An 18,662-nucleotide genomic window follows, 5' to 3' on the forward strand; every position below is an offset into this window, starting at 1 on the left:
GCATTTAAAGCCTTAAGGATAAATCACAATCCTACTCAAGTCAAGTGTCTTTGATCACGATCAGTTATGAAGCATAAACCTTCGTGGATCCACCCACTAATCCAGCAGGAGTTGTACCTGCTCCTCTGTGCTTGGAGAAACAGGAAGAGCGCTGCCTGAGCTCTGCAAAGTGAAGGGTTGTCTTTTGTTGCCATGGTTTCTGCTTCTCAACCATCTCAACACTTCCTGTTACACAGTGAGGATCGTTTTCTTTAGCATGCGATTTATCATAAAGACTCATTTTGCAGAACACGCATTATGTTTATTTCTTTATTAATGTGTCTATTGCATGACGTGAATTATTGCTGGTGTCACAGCAGGGGTACATTTAAACTGTAACTCCTCTAGTATTTTAAAGAAGTTGCCTTTAAGCAGTTTCATGTTCTTCTACTGCTGTGAGAATGTTAAGCAGAACTCATTTTATTGTTCAATTTTAATGTCTTGTAAATGAGACACTGAGTCTCAATGGGACCACCTGCATAAATAAAGCTTAAATAATAATAAAAACTATTAGGAAAATAATGAAACTGCAACTCGGAAATCAGAATACCTCGAATGTTGATAAACTGAAGGATGTTAGTACTTTTATCAGAATTTTATTCCAGTTTTAAACATGTTTGCATTTAAAGTGAGCAGATTAAAGTAGTACTACTGTACGCAAGTAAAATTAATGCATGTCAGTTTTTTTCCCCTCCCACAATCAATTAAAAGATCTGAGAAATAAAAAACACGAGACAAAAACTTATTTTTTCCATTTTATTACTTTGTTACAAACAAGATCAAAAGGTGGTCCTTTACTTGCCGGGGAGGATGATGCCATCGTACTGAAAGAGAGGAGACGAGAATGGGAGGTTACACATGAAGGAATTTGAATTTTCAGAAGAACCGTTTCACTCAAAAAGGACGTGAATTTTTAAATAAGCTGCAAAACTTTTAAAAATAGTTTAAATCCCCTTTTCAATAATTCTAAATAATAATAAAATCAGCCTCCTCTGATTCAAAGGTGCTACTTTTCAGCAAATTATCCACCAAATCTTATGATACATGTTCAGCATTTAACTTGAATTAGAAGTTCAACAAATATCAGGGTTTCCCCTTCAAAATAAAGGTTTAACATTTGGTCAACATTTGAGCTTTGAAAGGTTTATGACACTCAAACTGAGTCAAACATCCTGTTCCTCCTCTTTGTCGCTTTTAAAGGAGCGTTTTCTAAATTTCTTTCTTTCGAAACCGTTTAAAAACTTCAAAAATTAACGTCAGCTATTAAAAAAAAATGTAAAGAAGCACCTGCTATGACCAAATCAACCCAACCGTCACTCATGCAGGTCACTAACAGCACATTCTCGTTCTTAACAGTGGTCTTATAAAAAGGTCAAGCCTCTACAGGAAATGAGCAGCACACCCAGTGGGAAACTCTTCCCCCTGGTGGTGAAAGTGTTACCCTGCAGAGGGTAATTCTTCCATAAAGGACACGTAATCTGGCAGCAATCAGGATCTGTGCACTCACTTTCTGCTGGAACCAGCGCATGGACTCCTCTTTGCGGATGCGGTGCTTGAAACCGATGCGGCCCCTTTTCCGCTTCTTGTCGGCGATGCTGAAGCCGGGTCTGCCCAGAACCTGAACGCAACAAACAGGAGAGAGAGCTTCAGAAAAGGCTCCGAGCAGCATGGATGCGCGTCTGTGAAGCCAAAGCTTTGACCTCAGTACAGCCCCCAAAACAGTTTTCAAAACTTGATTCGCTTATGAAATAAAAACAATCATTTAATATTGGCTGCACAGTGCACGACTTCAATAGGAGAAAGTAAACTCCATTAAAGCAGAGCTTAACTTTTTATCTCCTGCTTCAGTTAAAGACGATCAGCTTTGTGTGCGATTTTTACATCAGACGTCACATCCGAGTTAACAGCATGCAGCTGTGAATGGGTTTATAATGACAGTCTATGCAGCTGCACCGCACTTCACATTCAGCTGTCACCACATTAAAATTAAACTAGGCTGAAAGGACGTCTCGTTTTGTTAAAAATCAACTTTCTCTTCGTGTCTTTGCTCACCTCCTCTGGTGGGAGGTCTAAAGCTCAATTTAAATGAACGTGTTCTGTGTAGAGAGTACGATGAAGTCTACACCATTTCCAGCACTGATATTTGTGTGACTGCGCTGTTTGTTACACTGTGTATAAATTCATACTGAAGACCTGTCGATTTCCTGATTTGGGATTTCAAAACAATCGCCTTCCTCAGTCAGTTTCCTGGTATTTTTGGAAAATTGGATTTACATTAAAAGTACTAAGAAAAAAAAAAAAATAAGGCTGAAAATCTGCGTATCGCAGCCCTGAAGACTTTAATTCTCATTTATTTTATTATACAGCAAAACCTGTCAAGCTGTATGCTATTTTTTCACGCTAATTTTTTTTAGATTTCGGTTTTAAAAGGTAAAGAACTTTTGTTCCCCCTCACTGATTTAATTTAGTCAAGCTTAAAATATTTTTTGTGGTTATAAAATGAGCAAAAAAAAAAAAAAAAAAAAAAAAAAAAAAAAAAAAAAAAAAAAAAGGACAACATCAGAACAAAGTCTTTGCTGAAACACAGGCAGCTCTGTGCCTCACTGCAAAGGCCACACTACAATGATGGCATCAAATGAACTGACATGAATATAAAACACTGCTAAACATAAGCACTTGAGACAAACCTACTGCAGGAAGCTGCTCCGAGGATTAAACGAGTCAAATAAATCCCCGTTACATCGTATTTATTATGATTTGTTGTCTTAGTGTCATCTAAAACCATAAAACCCCCAAAAACCATCAATGACAGGTCCAAACAGCACCAACCACCCACACACGGACAATCAAAGCAAAAGGAGACAAGTAGCCGTTACTGACCCACCAAATCCAACCATAAGCGCTACAATTATCTACTCTTAAAGGCATTTGAGTCTTCCTCACCACATAGAAGTCCAGACCGTAGATGCCGATGCTGGGGTCGTACTTGATGCCCAGATCGATGTGCTCCTGGATGCCGAAGCCAAAGTTTCCGGTGTCGGAGAAGTTGTTCTTTCTCAACTCGTACTCACGCACCTGGAAGCAGCAGAGGAGAACCGATTTACAGCAACAGCACAAGAAAATTCCCCCAAAACACGACAGCAAATCTGAATATTCACATCAATTTGATTAACTCTACATTAATACAAATTTTTTTTCGTGAAGAACGATGAATCTTTTATTCAAACGTTTTCTATGATTTTAAGTTTTACTCAAATTTTAAACACTACAATATAAAACCTTAACATTTATCAGTCTGGGTAAGCGACACCAAGGGCTGAAAAGTGGAAAAAGATCACATGGACGCAGGTAAAACATGACATGGAGACACAGACCTTGAGTCCCTTTTCCAGGATCTCCTCTGCTTTGGCTCCACGGACGGTGCAGTGGACAGCAATCTTTTCATTTCTGCGAATACCGAAGGATCTCACAGTGTAGCGGGCTGCAGGAGGAGGAAACAAAAACAACCTTTAAGTCCCCATAACGGCACGAAGCGGAGTGAAATATTTCCAAAATGCAGTCCATTAGGTGCACATTTAAGATTAGACACATAGCAAGGGGCTACAGGAAGTAGTTTAAAAAGTTGAGCTGCTACTGGCCCATCAAACACAAGGCGGGATGTGTGCCGTGGTTACTCATAACCTCTGTTCAGCTGCTTACATTTGACTTTAGGATTTGAAAAAGTCTGGTGATCATTTTTGTTTTTTAACAGTAAAATAGACTTTTCAAAGAAGTTTTCTTGACTTTAAGAAACAGGCTTAAACTCAACCGAGAACAGAAACATAACCTGGAGCCGTTACCACAGATTTGCTGGCTTGTTGCCCTCACTCATCAGCACCAGTTGCAGAAGTCAGTTAAGTGAATTATGCATATTTTATTACAGTACAACTAATAACTAAGGCTAAACCACAGTTAGAAAGTGAAAACTTTGTTTTTCTATGCAGGAGGACCCGACTAGAACCTGCAACAGGCGACAATATCACTAATGTACTGGTGTGCCAAACGAGGACTACAGTCACCATCTCCTGTCAGGAGGTACGCAAGTCCAAGAGAGGCCATTGGCAAGTGAGTTTTCAAAGTAAAATACAAATAATGGCAACACTACAGTCTTCAATACTCACAATACTCACAACTCAGGCCTCAGAGACCATTTCATCCCAATAGCTTAGATTCTGTTTGGTCTTACCCTCACCTGTCCATATGGCACTCTTGTGTTGTATATTTGTACTGTCCTTTATCATATACACAGGGACTTTACCTTTGAACCTGGTTGTACTGTGTAACAGTGACAAAGTTGTGTTGTTTGCTTAAGTGAGACAGACACCTACCCTTGGAGAAGACGGGGGTCTGCCCCGTGAGCTGCTCCAGCACCTTGGCAGCTCTGGTCAGTCTGTCTCCGCTCTCTCCCACGCAGATGTTCAAGCAGAGCTTGCGAATGCGGACCTCTCGCATGGGGTTCTCCTTCTTCTCACCCTGGTCCTGAAAGGGAACAACACATAGGATCAGCAACTCAAAAATATAAAACATGACAAAACCACCATCATCCAAAGTCCTCACACCATCTTAGCTTCTCCTGTTCCGCTAACAAACCAGCCTAACTCGAGCTTCAGTTTATTCCTTCAGTCTCTTACGTCCTGTCAATGATCTGATCTACTTCAGCCTTGATCAACACATGCCGGCCGGAGAACATGTCCGTACATATCCCCGCTGCTAATGCTACTGTTAGCACTGACACAAGAATCATACACGTCCTGATTTTTGGCAACCCCGTTAAACTGCCTAAAAACACCTCGATTAAATAACGACACGCTCAAAAAGCGGCCTGAACGTCTCTGCAATCTGAACTTTAATAGCGGAAGCGCACAGGTTCACAGAGTCTGTTAGCGGCTAGCTGGTTAGCATTACTCGCTTTCCTACTTTTAATCACTTTTCTCCAACTTTTATGTACAAATACGACCCCAGTGTGATCAACCACAGTGAGGTCTATGGCTCTGTTCACGGATCAGCCATCAGGATGAGCCTGCTGCTCCGATGACTGCAGATTTTAACCGTAACTTCACATTTCATCGCCACAGTACGACGTGAGACGATACTCACCGCCATGTTGGATCACTAAAAGAGGGCGTTTCGTTTCCGGCGACGTGTATTTATAGTCGTGGGTTCACCGAAACGCGGCTTGAGGAAACATCGATGGGGAGAGCCAAGGTTCCGTGTAACGTAAAATAATAATAACCGCTAAAAACATCAACAACAACAACAAAAAATAAATAAATAAAGTTAAAAAATATATCATACAGTTAAAATAACAATAGAGCTAAAATATTAGACGTCATAAAAGAAAGTTTTTAACTTTTTTCTTTTGAAGGTAAAATCAGCAGTTTTGACTGATAAATTAACACACAGTGCTTTTTTTGCCCTGTTTCCCACTATAATTTAAGCAATGCTTCAAAATTAAACATAACTGCGCTAATAGGCAGGAGGAGGCATTTATGCTGGCTGCCAGGTGCTTCAAGTCTATTGAAAGATGCTCATGTGTATTTCTTCTGTATCACTGTTAACTACTATGTCTTTTCAATCTATTTCCTTTAGGGGTTACCAAAGCAGATCATCAGCCTCCATCTCACCCTGCCTCTAACATCCTCTTCTGTCACACTAACCCTCTCGACCACCTTCCTCGCTGCATCCACGAACCTCCTCTTCCTCTTTCCTTCCTGCCTGGCAGCTCCATATTCAACATCTTCTGTCCAGTATATCCACTATCCTTCCTCTGCACATGTCCAGACCACCTCAGCCTCGCTTCTCTAACCGCTCAACCTGAGCTGTCTTGCTGATGCACTCAGTTCTTATGTTGTCCATTCAGGTCATTCCCAGTGAAATATTAACATCTTCTACTCTGTGCCTTCCTGCTCGGCCTCCTGTCTTTTTTTAGAGCCACCCTTTCCAAACAAACACTAGCAGGTCTCACTACCATCCTGTAAATATCTGTTTACAGGATTAATTAATTAAATATATGTTGATTAAATATATTTTTGTCTTCAGAGTTTTTACCAGACAAAACAATTTCAAGACGAAGCAAGCCGTCCTCATTTCTTTTATAATTATTTGTGAAAGCAAGACAATTGAATTAGAAAATTACAATAATTATCGTCCAATGTATTATCTTTTCTATATATTGCTATTTAATTGAGCAATAATTACACCTAATGGAAAAGCTGTTGGATGAGTTTCCCTTTTTGATCTATTAATATTTTTGTTTAAGAAGCTGAGTCATGTTACACTTAAAAACACAACATTTAAAATGGTGAATTGAGCCACGCGCACACAAAAAAAACACAAACTAATGTTTTTGTATTTTATTATTATTATCATTTTCCTTTATTACACTTTAAATACCTTTCTATAAAATACATTTATTACATTTTTTTTAGGTTGCAAGGAAGTCACATTCAATCTGATTTTCACAAAAACACAATATTCCAAAAAGATTTAAAATTCTACATAGATCGAAAAAGTGAGGGAACGGGGAAATAACAACAACAACAACAACAACAACAATAATAATAATAATAATAATAAAGGTAAATAATGTGAACACAACCTAACCTTTAATGACATCAATGAACTATTTCATGGATCGAAAGGCTGCCATGGAATAGCTCTACGACATGCACTATAGGTCCACCTGGAAGTTTAATGCTAATATTAAGTAAAGAAAATATCAGGATGTAAAATGTTTTTTTTATAACTACTTCATAACATCAAACAATCTACAATAACGTTCATTTGATTTCACTTGAAATGTCTGAAATCAGTTTTTGGTCACAGGCTTTCACTTAATCAGCATCATACTTCACATTTCTCATTACTTAACAGGATAACAGGATATAGAAGGCATAACCCACCAGGACAGTAAATGCTACACCCAGTTTATTCATCAGTGCTGCGTCCACAAAGTGAACCAGTACGAAGGACCTTTCCTCAAACGTCTCATTGCATGTTTCATCTAAATCTTCCCTGGGCATCAGAGGTGGCATCAGAGGTGGCATCAGAGGTGGCATCAGAGGTGGCACCAGAGCTGGAGGCTTCAGAAGGGGCAGGCCCTCCCTCCTCTGCTCCTTCAGGGCATTGACGAGGAAAGCCAGAGCTTTACGAGAGAAGGAGGACGGCGAGAAGAGGTTGCATTCGGGAGCAAAGAAGTGAGGGAGGTTGCCTCTGCTCGCATAGTCCTCCAGCGCCCGGACAAGATACAGGAAGCAGACAGAAAGGTGCTGAGGGTTCCATTTGGCATCGTCATACCTGAAAGACAGGATGCAGGGAGGAAAACATCAGAGAAATCACATGTGTAAATTAAGAGTCATATCAATTTGTGGGCAGATTACAGGTCACTCATTCTTATCATTATAATTAGTAATAAGCATAAATATACTTTGTTATATTTACTTGTAATAGTTTGCAGAACTTTAAATAGGAAATGTTTTGTTTGTTATTCAACTGAAAGGAAACGATTGTGCTAATCTTTACATATTGTTTATTCTTGGAGTCTAATAGGGTAGCTTTGGACCCTGAGCCACGATTAATTCCCAACATGCAACAATTTTGTCTTTTATTTTGTTTTTCACAACAAAACCAGGGACCAAGCTGAACTTTAGTTAAATAAAGATCAGTGCACTAGCATCAAATACTCTACTTATTTTCCCTAAAAAAAATAAAAAAATAAAAATGTTATTATTGTATTCAACTTCTTTCCATTATTGGCATGTATGTCTGCAACCCATTGGCAGTGGCTTCGTGTGCCACTAGAGGGGACACTGCACAGTTTGGGAACCACTGCATTAGACCTTCTTTTGATTGGCTGTCCCTCACTAACAGAAGGTTTGAACAGGAGGTGGGTGGAGCTTCTCACAGCTGGGAACATAATCTGTTGCAGATGCTGATTTTGTGCCTCAACAATGACTTGTGCAAGAAAATATGCATTAGCAAATTCATTTAGGAATTCATTTTGTAGTTCTTTAATTTATTTAGAGATTAGTAAATTCATTTATGTTTGAACAATTCAATTTCAAACAAGGTTGAGATATCTATCTATCTATCTATCTATCTATCTATCTATCTATATATCTATATATCTATCTATCTATATATATATAGATAGATAGATAGATAGATATAGATATATATTAGGGGTGCAACGATACTCCTATCGATATTGAACCTTCGATACAGTGCTTTCGGTTCGGTACGCATATGTATGAACAATACAAAATTTTTAATTTATTTTATCCACTTTTCTTCTGACGATGCTGTCTGTGTTGAGAGCTCAGTGGATCTGCGTTAGACTACTCCGCCTAGGCTGCACTGTCGAGCACAGATGGACAAAAGTAAAACAGTATGTCGGATGTGCCACGCAATGCTCAATTACATGGGTGGGAACTAGTGCGTTAGCGCAGTTTGCTCGTTAACGTGTTGGCCGTCCAGTCCCACGCACGGGGCGATCCGCGGTAGCTCGTTAACGGAGATTTGCTGTGTTGTGGCGTTAACGTCATTTCAGATTTACCCTGACAGCACTAGTGGGAACACAACGAATATGACTGCACATTTACGCCGACATCATCCTAGTGCAAAGACAAGTGGAAGCAGACAAAAACAACAAGCACGCATGCTACAAACTTTACCCGAGTCATTTAGACAGCACATGATTCTCCTTATGGGGACCTGATATGTTTAATATGCTGCTGAGAAGAAGCGTATAGTATAGCTTTTATTTTGGAAAGAGCCATTTCTCTGTAATAAACTCTCTTTTCCAAAGATGAGTGATTCCTCGATCAGATAGATTTATTTTTTTTATTACTTTGTTGTTTCAGCAACATTAAATTTAAAAACTGTACGTTTGAGTTAAAATATATATTTATAATTTTAATAAATGACAAATTAAAAAAGCATGAACATTTTTTGTATCGAAAAAATATCGAACCGTGACACCAAAGTATATATATATATATATATGAACAAAAGGGAAAACATAACAGCAAGTGAGTTGGAAGCTAGTTTTACCACCAGTACATCACATTTCTTTTTTACATGAATTTATCACCCACACATACGTCAGGAGAAATCAGGACTTCAAGCCAACCATCGTTAGCTCTACCTTAAGCCTACCCCTGTAACGAGAGTTTTGAGGAATACCTGGTGGACAGGGTGTGCAGGAAGGTGGTCTTTCCATGGTACGAACAGAGGCCATTCAGCTCTTCGGGAAAACGTTGTTTTAGACCCTCAATCAGAGATTTGAGGAGCATTAAGCACCGCTTTCTGCAAAAAAACAAAAAAACAAAAACATATGGCAGAAAGGCACAATCCAAAAGTTTAAAATCTGCGACATTTGTCATCCACTTCATTAGCCAATTAGACAGTCTAGGCTCACAGGGAGGCTGGAGCTGATCCCAGCTCTACATTACTCAGTTATTTGTTCATTATCTTATTGAAAATGCTCTACAAACATAATAAGTGTAGCTCTAAAACAGAACTGCATAGGATGGCACAAGATCTGTAATTGCACTTATGTCATTTTACACAGCGACATCATCAACTGTGAATACTGTGGTCAAACCAATTAAATCTATCAATTAAGATTCTGTCTAAATGACAGTCGACACTTCAGTGCTTTACTCCGGCCTGTGATTCCAAGATGATCAGATCTTGTGTGAGAAGATGTCTCACCGGCAGCATTTGGTGGCATGACTCTCACAGCAGGTTTTCTTGTTGCCATGAGACGTGATGATTTTCTTCTCAATGTGAGAGAAAGAGATCCTCCAGCTCTCTGATGAGGGAATGCAAAACATAATATCACCACGTATTCGGACAGCACACAACAAAACCGAGCACTGTCTATTGTGCAATAAAGCTTCAGAGATTCAAAACCTATCTATGACCTGTCATAGTTTGTCTTATTTTATATTTTGTCTTTGCTCTTAGTTGTTGTTATTATTTTGGATTTCGTTCATGGTGTCATACCCATACACTGAAGATGGATCAAAATGTATTGATTGTTTTTCCCCAGTACTCAAACTTCGATATCTCTGAAACCATTCACGCGATTTGGACTGTTTTAAATATTAATATATGTCTTGTCCATGAAAAGATGTAAATAAAACAGTCGTCTACCTGCAAAACTGGGATTTCTACACATATACAAACCTGCTGTCATAAATTGGACACCCAAATATTTTGTTAACATGAGCTCCACCCCTGAGAGTCACTGAAGCATAGCACCAGATATTTGCCCCAAAACACTGAAGGACCTAGCTCAAGAAGCTTCCAACATAATGGGAATCTTTAAAGGTGATGCTGGAAAAACACTGAGAAACACCCCGACCTTTATCTTAAACAAAACATTTGTATCATCTTACAGAAAAATAATACTTTTTTAAACTTTCTGGCTGTTGTTGAAGTGAATCTATCAGGCTTTTCCTTATTTTCTGTCATGTAGCTACCGTTAGCTGAACTGTCCAGTTAAGTCAGGGGTGTCGAACTCCAGGTCTCGAGGGCCGGTGTCCTGCAGGTTCTAGATATCACCCTGGGTACACACACTCAAATCAAATGATTAGTTCATTACCAGGCCTCTGGAGAACTTGAAGACATGTTGAGGAGGTGATTTAGCTATTTAAATCATCTGTGATGGATCAAGAATCCATCTAAAACCTGCAGGACACCGGCCCTCGAGGCCTGGAATTTGACACCTGTGGCTTAAGCAGTTAAGAAAATGAAAGGATGAATGGTGGATGATACTTTTTTCAGTCACTGTTTCACCTTATGTTAAAAACGGACAAGGTTTCATAATGATAAGTCAGAGTATGTATCACTATGTCACTATATCACCATGAGCCAAACGCTCAGGCTGTTATGCTGGAGGTTTCTTCCTGTTAAAAGGGAGTTTTTCTTTGCCACTGTCGTTGAAGATCTTGCTCATAGGGGGTCATGTGATTGTTCTGGTTTTCTCTGTTTTCTCTATATAACTGAAAATGAATTGAACTGAAATGAATGTGCTTTGCATTGCCAGTCTTTTTAAAACAAACCACACAGAAACGCCTCTCTGAGTTTGGGGTCTGGAGAGGAGTCAGCTTCCTCTCACCTTTGGCGTCCTCGCCGAGGTTTCGTCCTTTCTGCCTCTTTGGTACAAAATAACACGGCAAATTTCGGATGTCTTGAAGAGCTTTCTTTCCCAGCCAGTTGGATACATCCGGGCCATTACGAACCGCAGCCGGCCAACTTTGAACCTACAAACAGACACGAGGAGGAACATTACCTCGCAGCAGGTGCGAAACACAGTTAACTCTTTTGCCACGTGTCATGTAACTGTCCCGGTTCACTGTTTAATATTTATTTTTTGGTGGGTTTCAATGGCATCCAGATGTTGTTATTCCTTTGTCAAGCTTTTTTTGGGATGCCTGTTTTGTTTTGCGCTTTGGGAGATGTCATTGCTAGATTTCCAAGTGATTCTATCCCCTCAAAATTAGTTTTGTGACCTTTGTGTAGTGGGAAAAAAATGTAGGTGCATACTGGGGGCTAGGTTTATTATTGTAATCCATTTTGAGGTGTGTTATGTGCTGTTGCTGTCTGGTAAGGAGTAAATATTCCTGTAGTTTTTCCTTGTGGTAACTAAACTGATTTCTTTGAAGCTTATCTGCTCCCAGAATAAATATGTATGGCATTTCTTCCCTTGCAAGTGAATAAACACCTTAAACTCACTGCTCTGTGTCTCACTTTATAAGCAAACTTTGAAACTGACACTAGTCAAAAAAACAAGCCTCAAACTGTCAAACCAAAAAAGTTACAAGTTGATGCACAAGATAGGTTTGACAAAAGACTTAAAAATGATACGTTACTGAGAGGGAAACATTAGAAACACAAGACTGGGAGAGCCCAATGTTTCCAGAGCCCTTAAAGTACAGACAATACATGCAGATGTGTGGTTTTATTTTGCCAATAGTTTCCGGCGTCACTTTAAAGGGGTATGAGTAATTTTGAGGGGAGGAGAAAGAAGGCAGTGAGGATTTCTCTTATGTCCAAGTTAAACAAACTGAGCATTGTTACAAAAGTGATGAAGGTGAATCATGCACCATTCAGACAAAACTACAGGTCATCCAGGCTTCATACCTTTAATTGTGATTTTGAGCAGCACACATAAAGCGGTCAGTAATCTTATTTATGACCACAGAGCAGATTCAGTGATTACCTCGAGCGCAGGAACCACGTCCACGGAGATCAGCTCCTCGCTGTTCTTGTCAGTTTTGAAGAGAGACAAAGTGACAGCCGGAGAGTACACGCGCTTCCTGTTCACCTCCCAGCGATAGCATTCATCGGGCACTGAAAACAGGCACAGGTTAAATGTTAAAAACTCTGTTTTTGTTTGTGTAATGATCCCACTCTGAAGAGTGCACATTAAGAGGCCGGTACCACTGTGATTAAAATGCATCTGAACATGTTGGGCTTTCTAATCTCACTTTATTAATCTAGCGATGGAGACTCGGGGTTGGTGTTGATGAACCTTTTTGTTAACGAACATCAAAATCAAAACTGCAAAGCTAACAGAAACGATAGTGCATACTTACAAAATCAGCAAAAATAACAACTTTAGTCTCTTTTTGTTTATTTGGTTCAGTTTGACTGTAGAGAGTTTGATGGATATGCACAAACTCTGGGATAGTTTTGTCTGTGCAGTGCTTGCACTGTTACATTCTTGTGCTGTTAATGATAAAACCACAGTTTTGCTGCTGTGCATCTAAACTGAACTAAAATGAAAATAATGGAAAACATGACACTATAATAACTCTGATGGGGACTAAGATACAGCTGTGTTTAAAAAATATCAGGGTAGTGTTAATTAAAAAATGTCTCTGTAATGCACAAATGAGTTAAGAGGTTCTTTTTTCAGGCTAGGTATTGATTTTAAATGATCCTAACAAGCATCGAACAACATCATTTCTTGTGCCTGTTTGACTGGCCTTTATTTAGCCTCATAATCGTGAAAACTGGGCTCTGCTTAGTAAAAGCTGATCCAAATTTAGCCCAATATGGTTGTCTGTTTTACATCCCATGAAACCATGATCAGATCCCACCCAATTAAAACCTGTTGACAAGACAACTTTAGGAAATTCTCTAAACAGTTTTGAGCCATTAAAAGGTGGAAAAGCCAGAAGACCAGCAGGAGAAACAGAAGTATAAGATTAGAGGTGAGGCAGAAAACCTTTGTAGGTCTTGAGGAATTTGCGGACCAGGCGATGCATCTCATTCAGGACCTTGCTCGACGAGAGGGTGAGGCTGTTCTCCAGAAGAAAAGCCTTAATGGGTTGTCGATTGGGCCGGGTGAGATCGAGCCGGTAGAAGAGACCCCCGTCGAGCTTCATCGGGTTGAGGCGTAGGTTTGGGCTGCCTGGAAACGTCAGCATCATGTCAAACTCATCAGGCATGTGGATCTGGGAGCAGAGGATGAATTAAAAGTCAGATCAGATCACATCAATCAGGAGGAGCAGAGACTGGGAAGGGATGTGCAGGAAGGCTTTCATTATATATTAATCACTAAGGTGCTATGAGATGTTTTAGAAACTACTGAAGTGATACTCGTGCATCAAGAGTTATTTGATGACGTGATTTGATGTTTTTCAGGCAGTCAGAAGATCAGATGAACAGGTGAACTTAATAAGAACAAATGCAGGACATACGAATACTTAAAACTGGATTAAAAAACATAAACATTAAAATAGTCACGTCTGAATTCAAATTCAGAAGCTGTGATCTCACCTTAACTTTCTCAAAGTAGCTGCCGGCGTTGAGGCACTCTGCTGACTTGAATAAAGGTTCATTGTTAAGGAATTTCAGCAGATTCTCACGAAAATCGTTGACCACCTCAGCAGCCCAGCGACGGTCTTTCAGCCGGATCTTCAGGTCTTTGGCATTATTTTTGATCCAGGTCTCCAGATCTGTGGGGATGGCGGACTCCTCAGCCACCTCCCCCTCCTCTGCAAAGTGACAAAGATAATATTTTTTTAGGCAAAGCAGAGAGGTGAGCGTTAAAGATTCATGTAAAGCCCCCAAAATTATGGCAGTGTCACCTGATTGCTGCTGCTGAATCTTCTCTTTTGGTCTGGCGACAGGCTTTACTCTGTCTCCCACCCGTGCCTCACGTGGGGATTGTTGTTGTTTGTCCTTTAACTCCATAACTCGTTTATTTCAGCCTTTAACACAGATAAAATAACCTGCTGTTTAATTAAATCTATGAAACGTAAATATGGGAGATGTAAAAAAAATATATTAGAAACACACCACTGACTTTGCCCATTCTAAAATCTGCAAATTTTCTGCAACCTATCCAACCTTTAACCTTTAACCACTGCTCTGTTCATTTATTTCTCCGTGTTATCATTGATTCATTTTGATCTTCTGACAATTTTCTTTTTTTTGGAGCTGACAGTAACACTTTAAACGCTTTACCTGCAGCAGCTGCTAACCGCTGCTACACTTGTTTTTCCCGAGACAAGTTTAGAACCAAATATCTGTCAGAACAGAAAAAGTAACATGAAGCTTTTTATTAACTCACTCATTTCAAATTGTAAACCTTAATTACACAATAGTAAATTACATGGTTGTGTTTTGTTTTTTTCTGCAGACCAACTGCACCATCTTAAATGCCCAGCAGGGGGCCACAGCCCACACTTTAGACATTGCTGATCTAATTGTAGAGGTTTATTAACACGTGGTAAACATTTATACATTCTATATAAATTACAACAGATATCATACAGTTAGATTTTATGTCTTTAATTATTGAAGTTTAGGACTGTGTGTTTCTAAAAAAAAAAGTGTTTGCTTAGTCTTTGCTGGCTTTGATGTATTCCATATGATATTACAGTATGGTAAGGTTGTGTTGTTTTTGCAGCCCTGACCAACATCCTACATACACTTCAGTCATCCGGCCACACCCTGCATTGCTGCTATCCTGCACATTCACAGCTCCCTTCCACGCTTTGGTTAAACAAACTGACAGGACAGTTGAGCACTTTATGTATGTCCTTTGGGCCCAGTTGGTATGAACATGTCAGACTCACTGGAGTCCAGAGTTTGTGTCAGCTGGACTTTCATTAACACCACCTGACTGTAAAAGCTGCACCAAAGTGTTGCACTGTTGGTTGAAATCAAGTTACCAATGCTCTGTTCTCATACACTTCACGTCATTCTCTTTCTTATTACCCACTGCAAAAAAGCAGGAATTTCTCATTGAGACAGTGAAAAACTTAACAGATATCAGAAGACTTCCTCCAAACAAAGTACAGCAAAATTCAAACAGAAGCCAGCTGAAATGTAATGTCAGCAGCTCAGCTGTCAGCAGGGAGGAAAACATTTATAATGTACAGGGTGTAAAAAAACAAAGGGTCATGGCCGGTTTGTTTTAAAGTTTATGAGTAAAAGGAACTTCTAGACTTCTCTGGAGCAATAAATGGATGAGAAAATTGCAGAAGCAGGGAAATATTCAACTCCTGACTAAGATAAAGCCCATGGCCTTGCATAATAAAATAAACTAAGTAAAAGAAAGAAATATTAAACTATACAACTCAAGGTGTTTTTGTTTTGTTTTGTTTTTTGTCAGGGTGACAATTCATTACCGAAAAGTTTCTCTTTTTTCACTATTTCATTTACACTATTTCACTATTTCATTACAGTTTTGCTTTGTTTTGTTTGCTGTGGGTCTGTGGCCATTTATTCAGATTAGTCAAATGAATCTGATTTTCTGTGAATGAACAGAAAATGTCATCTTTTCAGTTAGAGGACAATCTCAGTCCTTTTTGCTTTTTCTGTAATTTTACGGATTTACATCTCAGGCTGTTCATTAAATTTGATAAAGCATCGTTTGATTAAAGGGTGTGTTATTTAATTTATCGTGTACCTTGATTTTCTTTACAGTAAAAAACTCAGGTGAGATGTTTTACGCTTTGGATCAAACTTGGCTGTATGCGTCTCATGAAATTAAATGAGCTCTATGATAATTTATATTAGTAGATGGTAAATACCCAACTTTCAAATAAACAAAATGTAGCAGTGGGCCGGTTAGCGTTGTTTGTGTTTATGAACATCACTGCTCCTCCCCATCAGGGCTGTACGAGGTCCCTTTAATATCCCAGCAGTGTTAAGAAGGAGTTCGTGTAGTTAATGTTTAAGAAAACCTGATTGCGTAAGTGGATCCAAAGATCCAAAGAAATATGGAGGTAAATTTGACTGAAAAGGGTTGCATATGCGTACAATGTGACCCACGAGCGTAAACTAAGCGTTACACGCGTACCAGTGATTTCTGTGTAATGTTTAAGGACTCCTACGCGCGTGCTCCAATCCACACAGAAATACGAAGCGATCCGACCACAGGTATAACACTTTTATGAACGTGTACGTCCAAACCTGAATAAATACTGATCATTTACGCACATTTTATTAAGTTCGGCTTCACGGATCCCGGATCCGATCATTTTGGCTTTCAAAAACCACAGCTGAGGGGCGAAAGAGCCGCGGCTCTGTGACCTCTGCCGTAAAACACCGAAGCGAGTGATTTGTGATGTGAAAAGAAGCAAATGAAACAATCCGACAGCGGTTTGACTCACCTGAGCAGCGTCCTCTGCAAATGGAGATGAAGCCCTGACTGTTGTGTTTTACTTCCTACTGTAGGATTACTTTCTCTTTCAGTTATCATGAAGCAGAATCTAGGGATGAAGCCCTCTTCCTCCTCCTCCTCCTACCTGGGATCCGGTTTTCAGCTTCATCACCCCTGATTGGAAAATGTTGCGCAATGAGCTGGGGTATGTGCTCACACACCTTTTACGTTCAAGTGTGCCCAACAATGAATTCCCACAAAGACACCACTACATCAGGAAGCATTTAGGCTCTATGAATCAAGTGTGAGGTTTAATGCTTTACTTGTGTTTTTGTGGCTTTTATCTCTTACCTGCTCGTGTTAGGTCAGGATCACTTAAGTGGAAAGAATGTGTCATACATTCAACCAAACACTGTTCCAAGTAATCTTGCACAATCTGGAAATATCCTCTGATTTTTTTGGTTTCATTTTCAAGAAAATGCGAAGGTTGTGTCACCTTTGATTCTACTGCAGAAATAAATGAGGGCATAAATAATCCTTATTCTTGTTCTCTGCATACTCTGATGGCGATGAGAGAGCAGAGAACTTGTCCTGCTGGTGCTCAGAAAACAACCTGAAGCTTATCATGAACTTCAGAAGACACAGACAGGTCCACTCCCCTCTCATTATAAATGGAGAATGGGTGGAATCTGTCTCCACTCGAGGTTTCTGGGCACCCACATTTTTGTCAATCTCACCTGGACCCACAACACCAACGCCCTGGTAAAGAAAGAAAGCCCAAAAGCGGCTAAACTGTGTCCAGTTGGTCTCACAGTGTGTTGCTAGGTGAAGGTCCAGCTGCTGTATTTCACAGGGAGAGAAAAGAAAGAGAGTTAACTTCACTCAGAGATGAAGATAAGAAAGACAGGACAGGACAGGAGAGGAAGACGAGAGGTTAGGCGAGGTATAGCTGTGTTATTTAAAGTTACATGAAAATTCTTTACATTTAGTACAGGTTGAACAGGTTAGTTTGCTGTACTTCGAAAAGTAAAGATGAGGGTGCGACTGGTGCACAGTGGCTGTGGTTCATCAGTCAGAGTTAGGTTACACCCAGTGTAGCAGAGATTCATGTGAATTTTACCTGATGATGCTGAGATTGATTGACTGAATTCCAGCATAAACAGCGTACTGTCAGTGCAGAGGATGGAAATCAGCCAGGACAACTCATGACACATCTGCTGACATCTGTTCGAATTCAGTTGTGTACATCCACAAAGAGTATCAGGTCAGCTGATCACAGCCTGTACATTAAGAATATTTCTCAATAGAAATTGTGAGTTCTGATTCTTTTGCCAACACAGAGCCATCACAACTAATTTTAGGCTTCACCCACCTGCTGAGACTGTACACATTTTCCTTTTTAGAGGCAAAAACAAAGCAGGGAACAGAAAATAGAGACATAGTTTTTAGTTTCCTTCATCTTCTTCAGATTCAAGCTGAGTATAATTAGAATAAACGAAAGTTAGACTGAAGTCTGTGTTCCCATCTGCTGATATTATTTTATCATAATTATAACACAAGGTTCAGTTAGTTTGCACAAAAATAGAAACGTCCTACAAAGAGCTACTTTTATTTCTTACTTTGAGTACATTTCAGAGCCTGTACTTGAATCAGTACTATAAGTTTTACTGGAGTATTTTTATGAGTAGCATTTGTACTGCTACTTAAGTACAGAATGTCCGTATTTTTTGCTGCCACTGAGAGTAATTTAAACCACCCAAGAAATCATTGAGAGGCCTAAGTCACCCCTGGATGCCATCGCCAAATCCTCCTGTGTCTGGAAAACCAGGGCCATCACAGGTGACCCCTTGCACCCCGCCCACCACCTGTTTGACCCGATGCCCTCTGCTCGGCGCTGTATGCCAAATATCCTTTTGGCAAGATATTAAATGGTAGCTAGAAAGCACTGAAGCAT

At 39.7% G+C, this 18,662-nt stretch overlaps 2 protein-coding genes across 3 annotated transcripts; both read right to left on the reverse strand.

Annotated features, from left to right (window-relative positions):
* Positions 1-781: 781 nt before the first annotated feature.
* Positions 782-5,275, reverse strand: rpl11 (ribosomal protein L11). Its single transcript, XM_040021010.1, has 6 exons — positions 5,176-5,275; positions 4,407-4,557; positions 3,414-3,520; positions 2,983-3,114; positions 1,547-1,657; positions 782-863 (listed from the first exon to the last, which is right to left on the reverse strand). The coding sequence occupies exons 1-6, from the start codon at positions 5,179-5,181 to the stop codon at positions 834-836; spliced, it is 537 nt and encodes a 178-aa protein (XP_039876944.1). The 5' UTR covers positions 5,182-5,275; the 3' UTR covers positions 782-833.
* A 1,181-nt stretch (positions 5,276-6,456) lies between these two features.
* On the reverse strand, positions 6,457-17,927 carry LOC120726526 (cyclic GMP-AMP synthase). Of its 2 annotated transcripts, none has more exons than XM_040020161.1 (9): positions 16,719-17,927; positions 14,184-14,306; positions 13,873-14,090; positions 13,319-13,547; positions 12,308-12,438; positions 11,204-11,348; positions 9,793-9,892; positions 9,262-9,384; positions 6,457-7,374 (listed from the first exon to the last, which is right to left on the reverse strand). In XM_040020161.1, exons 2-9 carry the CDS (start codon positions 14,287-14,289, stop codon positions 6,945-6,947), a joined length of 1,482 nt encoding a protein of 493 aa, XP_039876095.1. In that variant the 5' UTR covers positions 14,290-14,306; positions 16,719-17,927; the 3' UTR covers positions 6,457-6,944. The 2 variants fall into 2 exon arrangements, with proteins under 2 accessions (XP_039876095.1, XP_039876096.1); XM_040020162.1 differs by lacking the exon at positions 16,719-17,927 and adding an exon at positions 14,563-16,058.
* Between the last annotated feature and the right edge of the window lie 735 nt (positions 17,928-18,662).

Source organism: Simochromis diagramma, unplaced genomic scaffold (genome assembly GCF_900408965.1).
Source record: "Simochromis diagramma unplaced genomic scaffold, fSimDia1.1 OVJJ01000753.1, whole genome shotgun sequence".
NCBI classification, from domain to species: domain Eukaryota; kingdom Metazoa; phylum Chordata; class Actinopteri; order Cichliformes; family Cichlidae; genus Simochromis; species Simochromis diagramma.

What these genes read in the sequence shown, in the direction of transcription:
- rpl11 (XM_040021010.1), bottom strand. An exon ending in TCCTGGAAAAGGGACTCAAG is followed by an intron (nt 3,115 to 3,413) that starts GTCTGTGTCTCC and finishes TGCTGCTTCCAG; the next exon opens with GTGCGTGAGTACGAGTTGAG. An exon ending in TGCGCTGGTTCCAGCAGAAA is followed by an intron (nt 864 to 1,546) that starts GTGAGTGCACAG and finishes CCTCTCTTTCAG; the next exon opens with TACGATGGCATCATCCTCCC.
- LOC120726526 (XM_040020161.1), bottom strand. Translation starts at nt 14,289, where the DNA reads ATGGAGTTAAAGGACAAACAACAACAATCCCCACGTGAGGCACGGGTG. An exon ending in ATTCCTCAAGACCTACAAAG is followed by an intron (nt 12,439 to 13,318) that starts GTTTTCTGCCTC and finishes GCCTGTTTTCAG; the next exon opens with TGCCCGATGAATGCTATCGC. An exon ending in ACGTGGTTCCTGCGCTCGAG is followed by an intron (nt 11,349 to 12,307) that starts GTAATCACTGAA and finishes GTCTGTTTGTAG; the next exon opens with GTTCAAAGTTGGCCGGCTGC.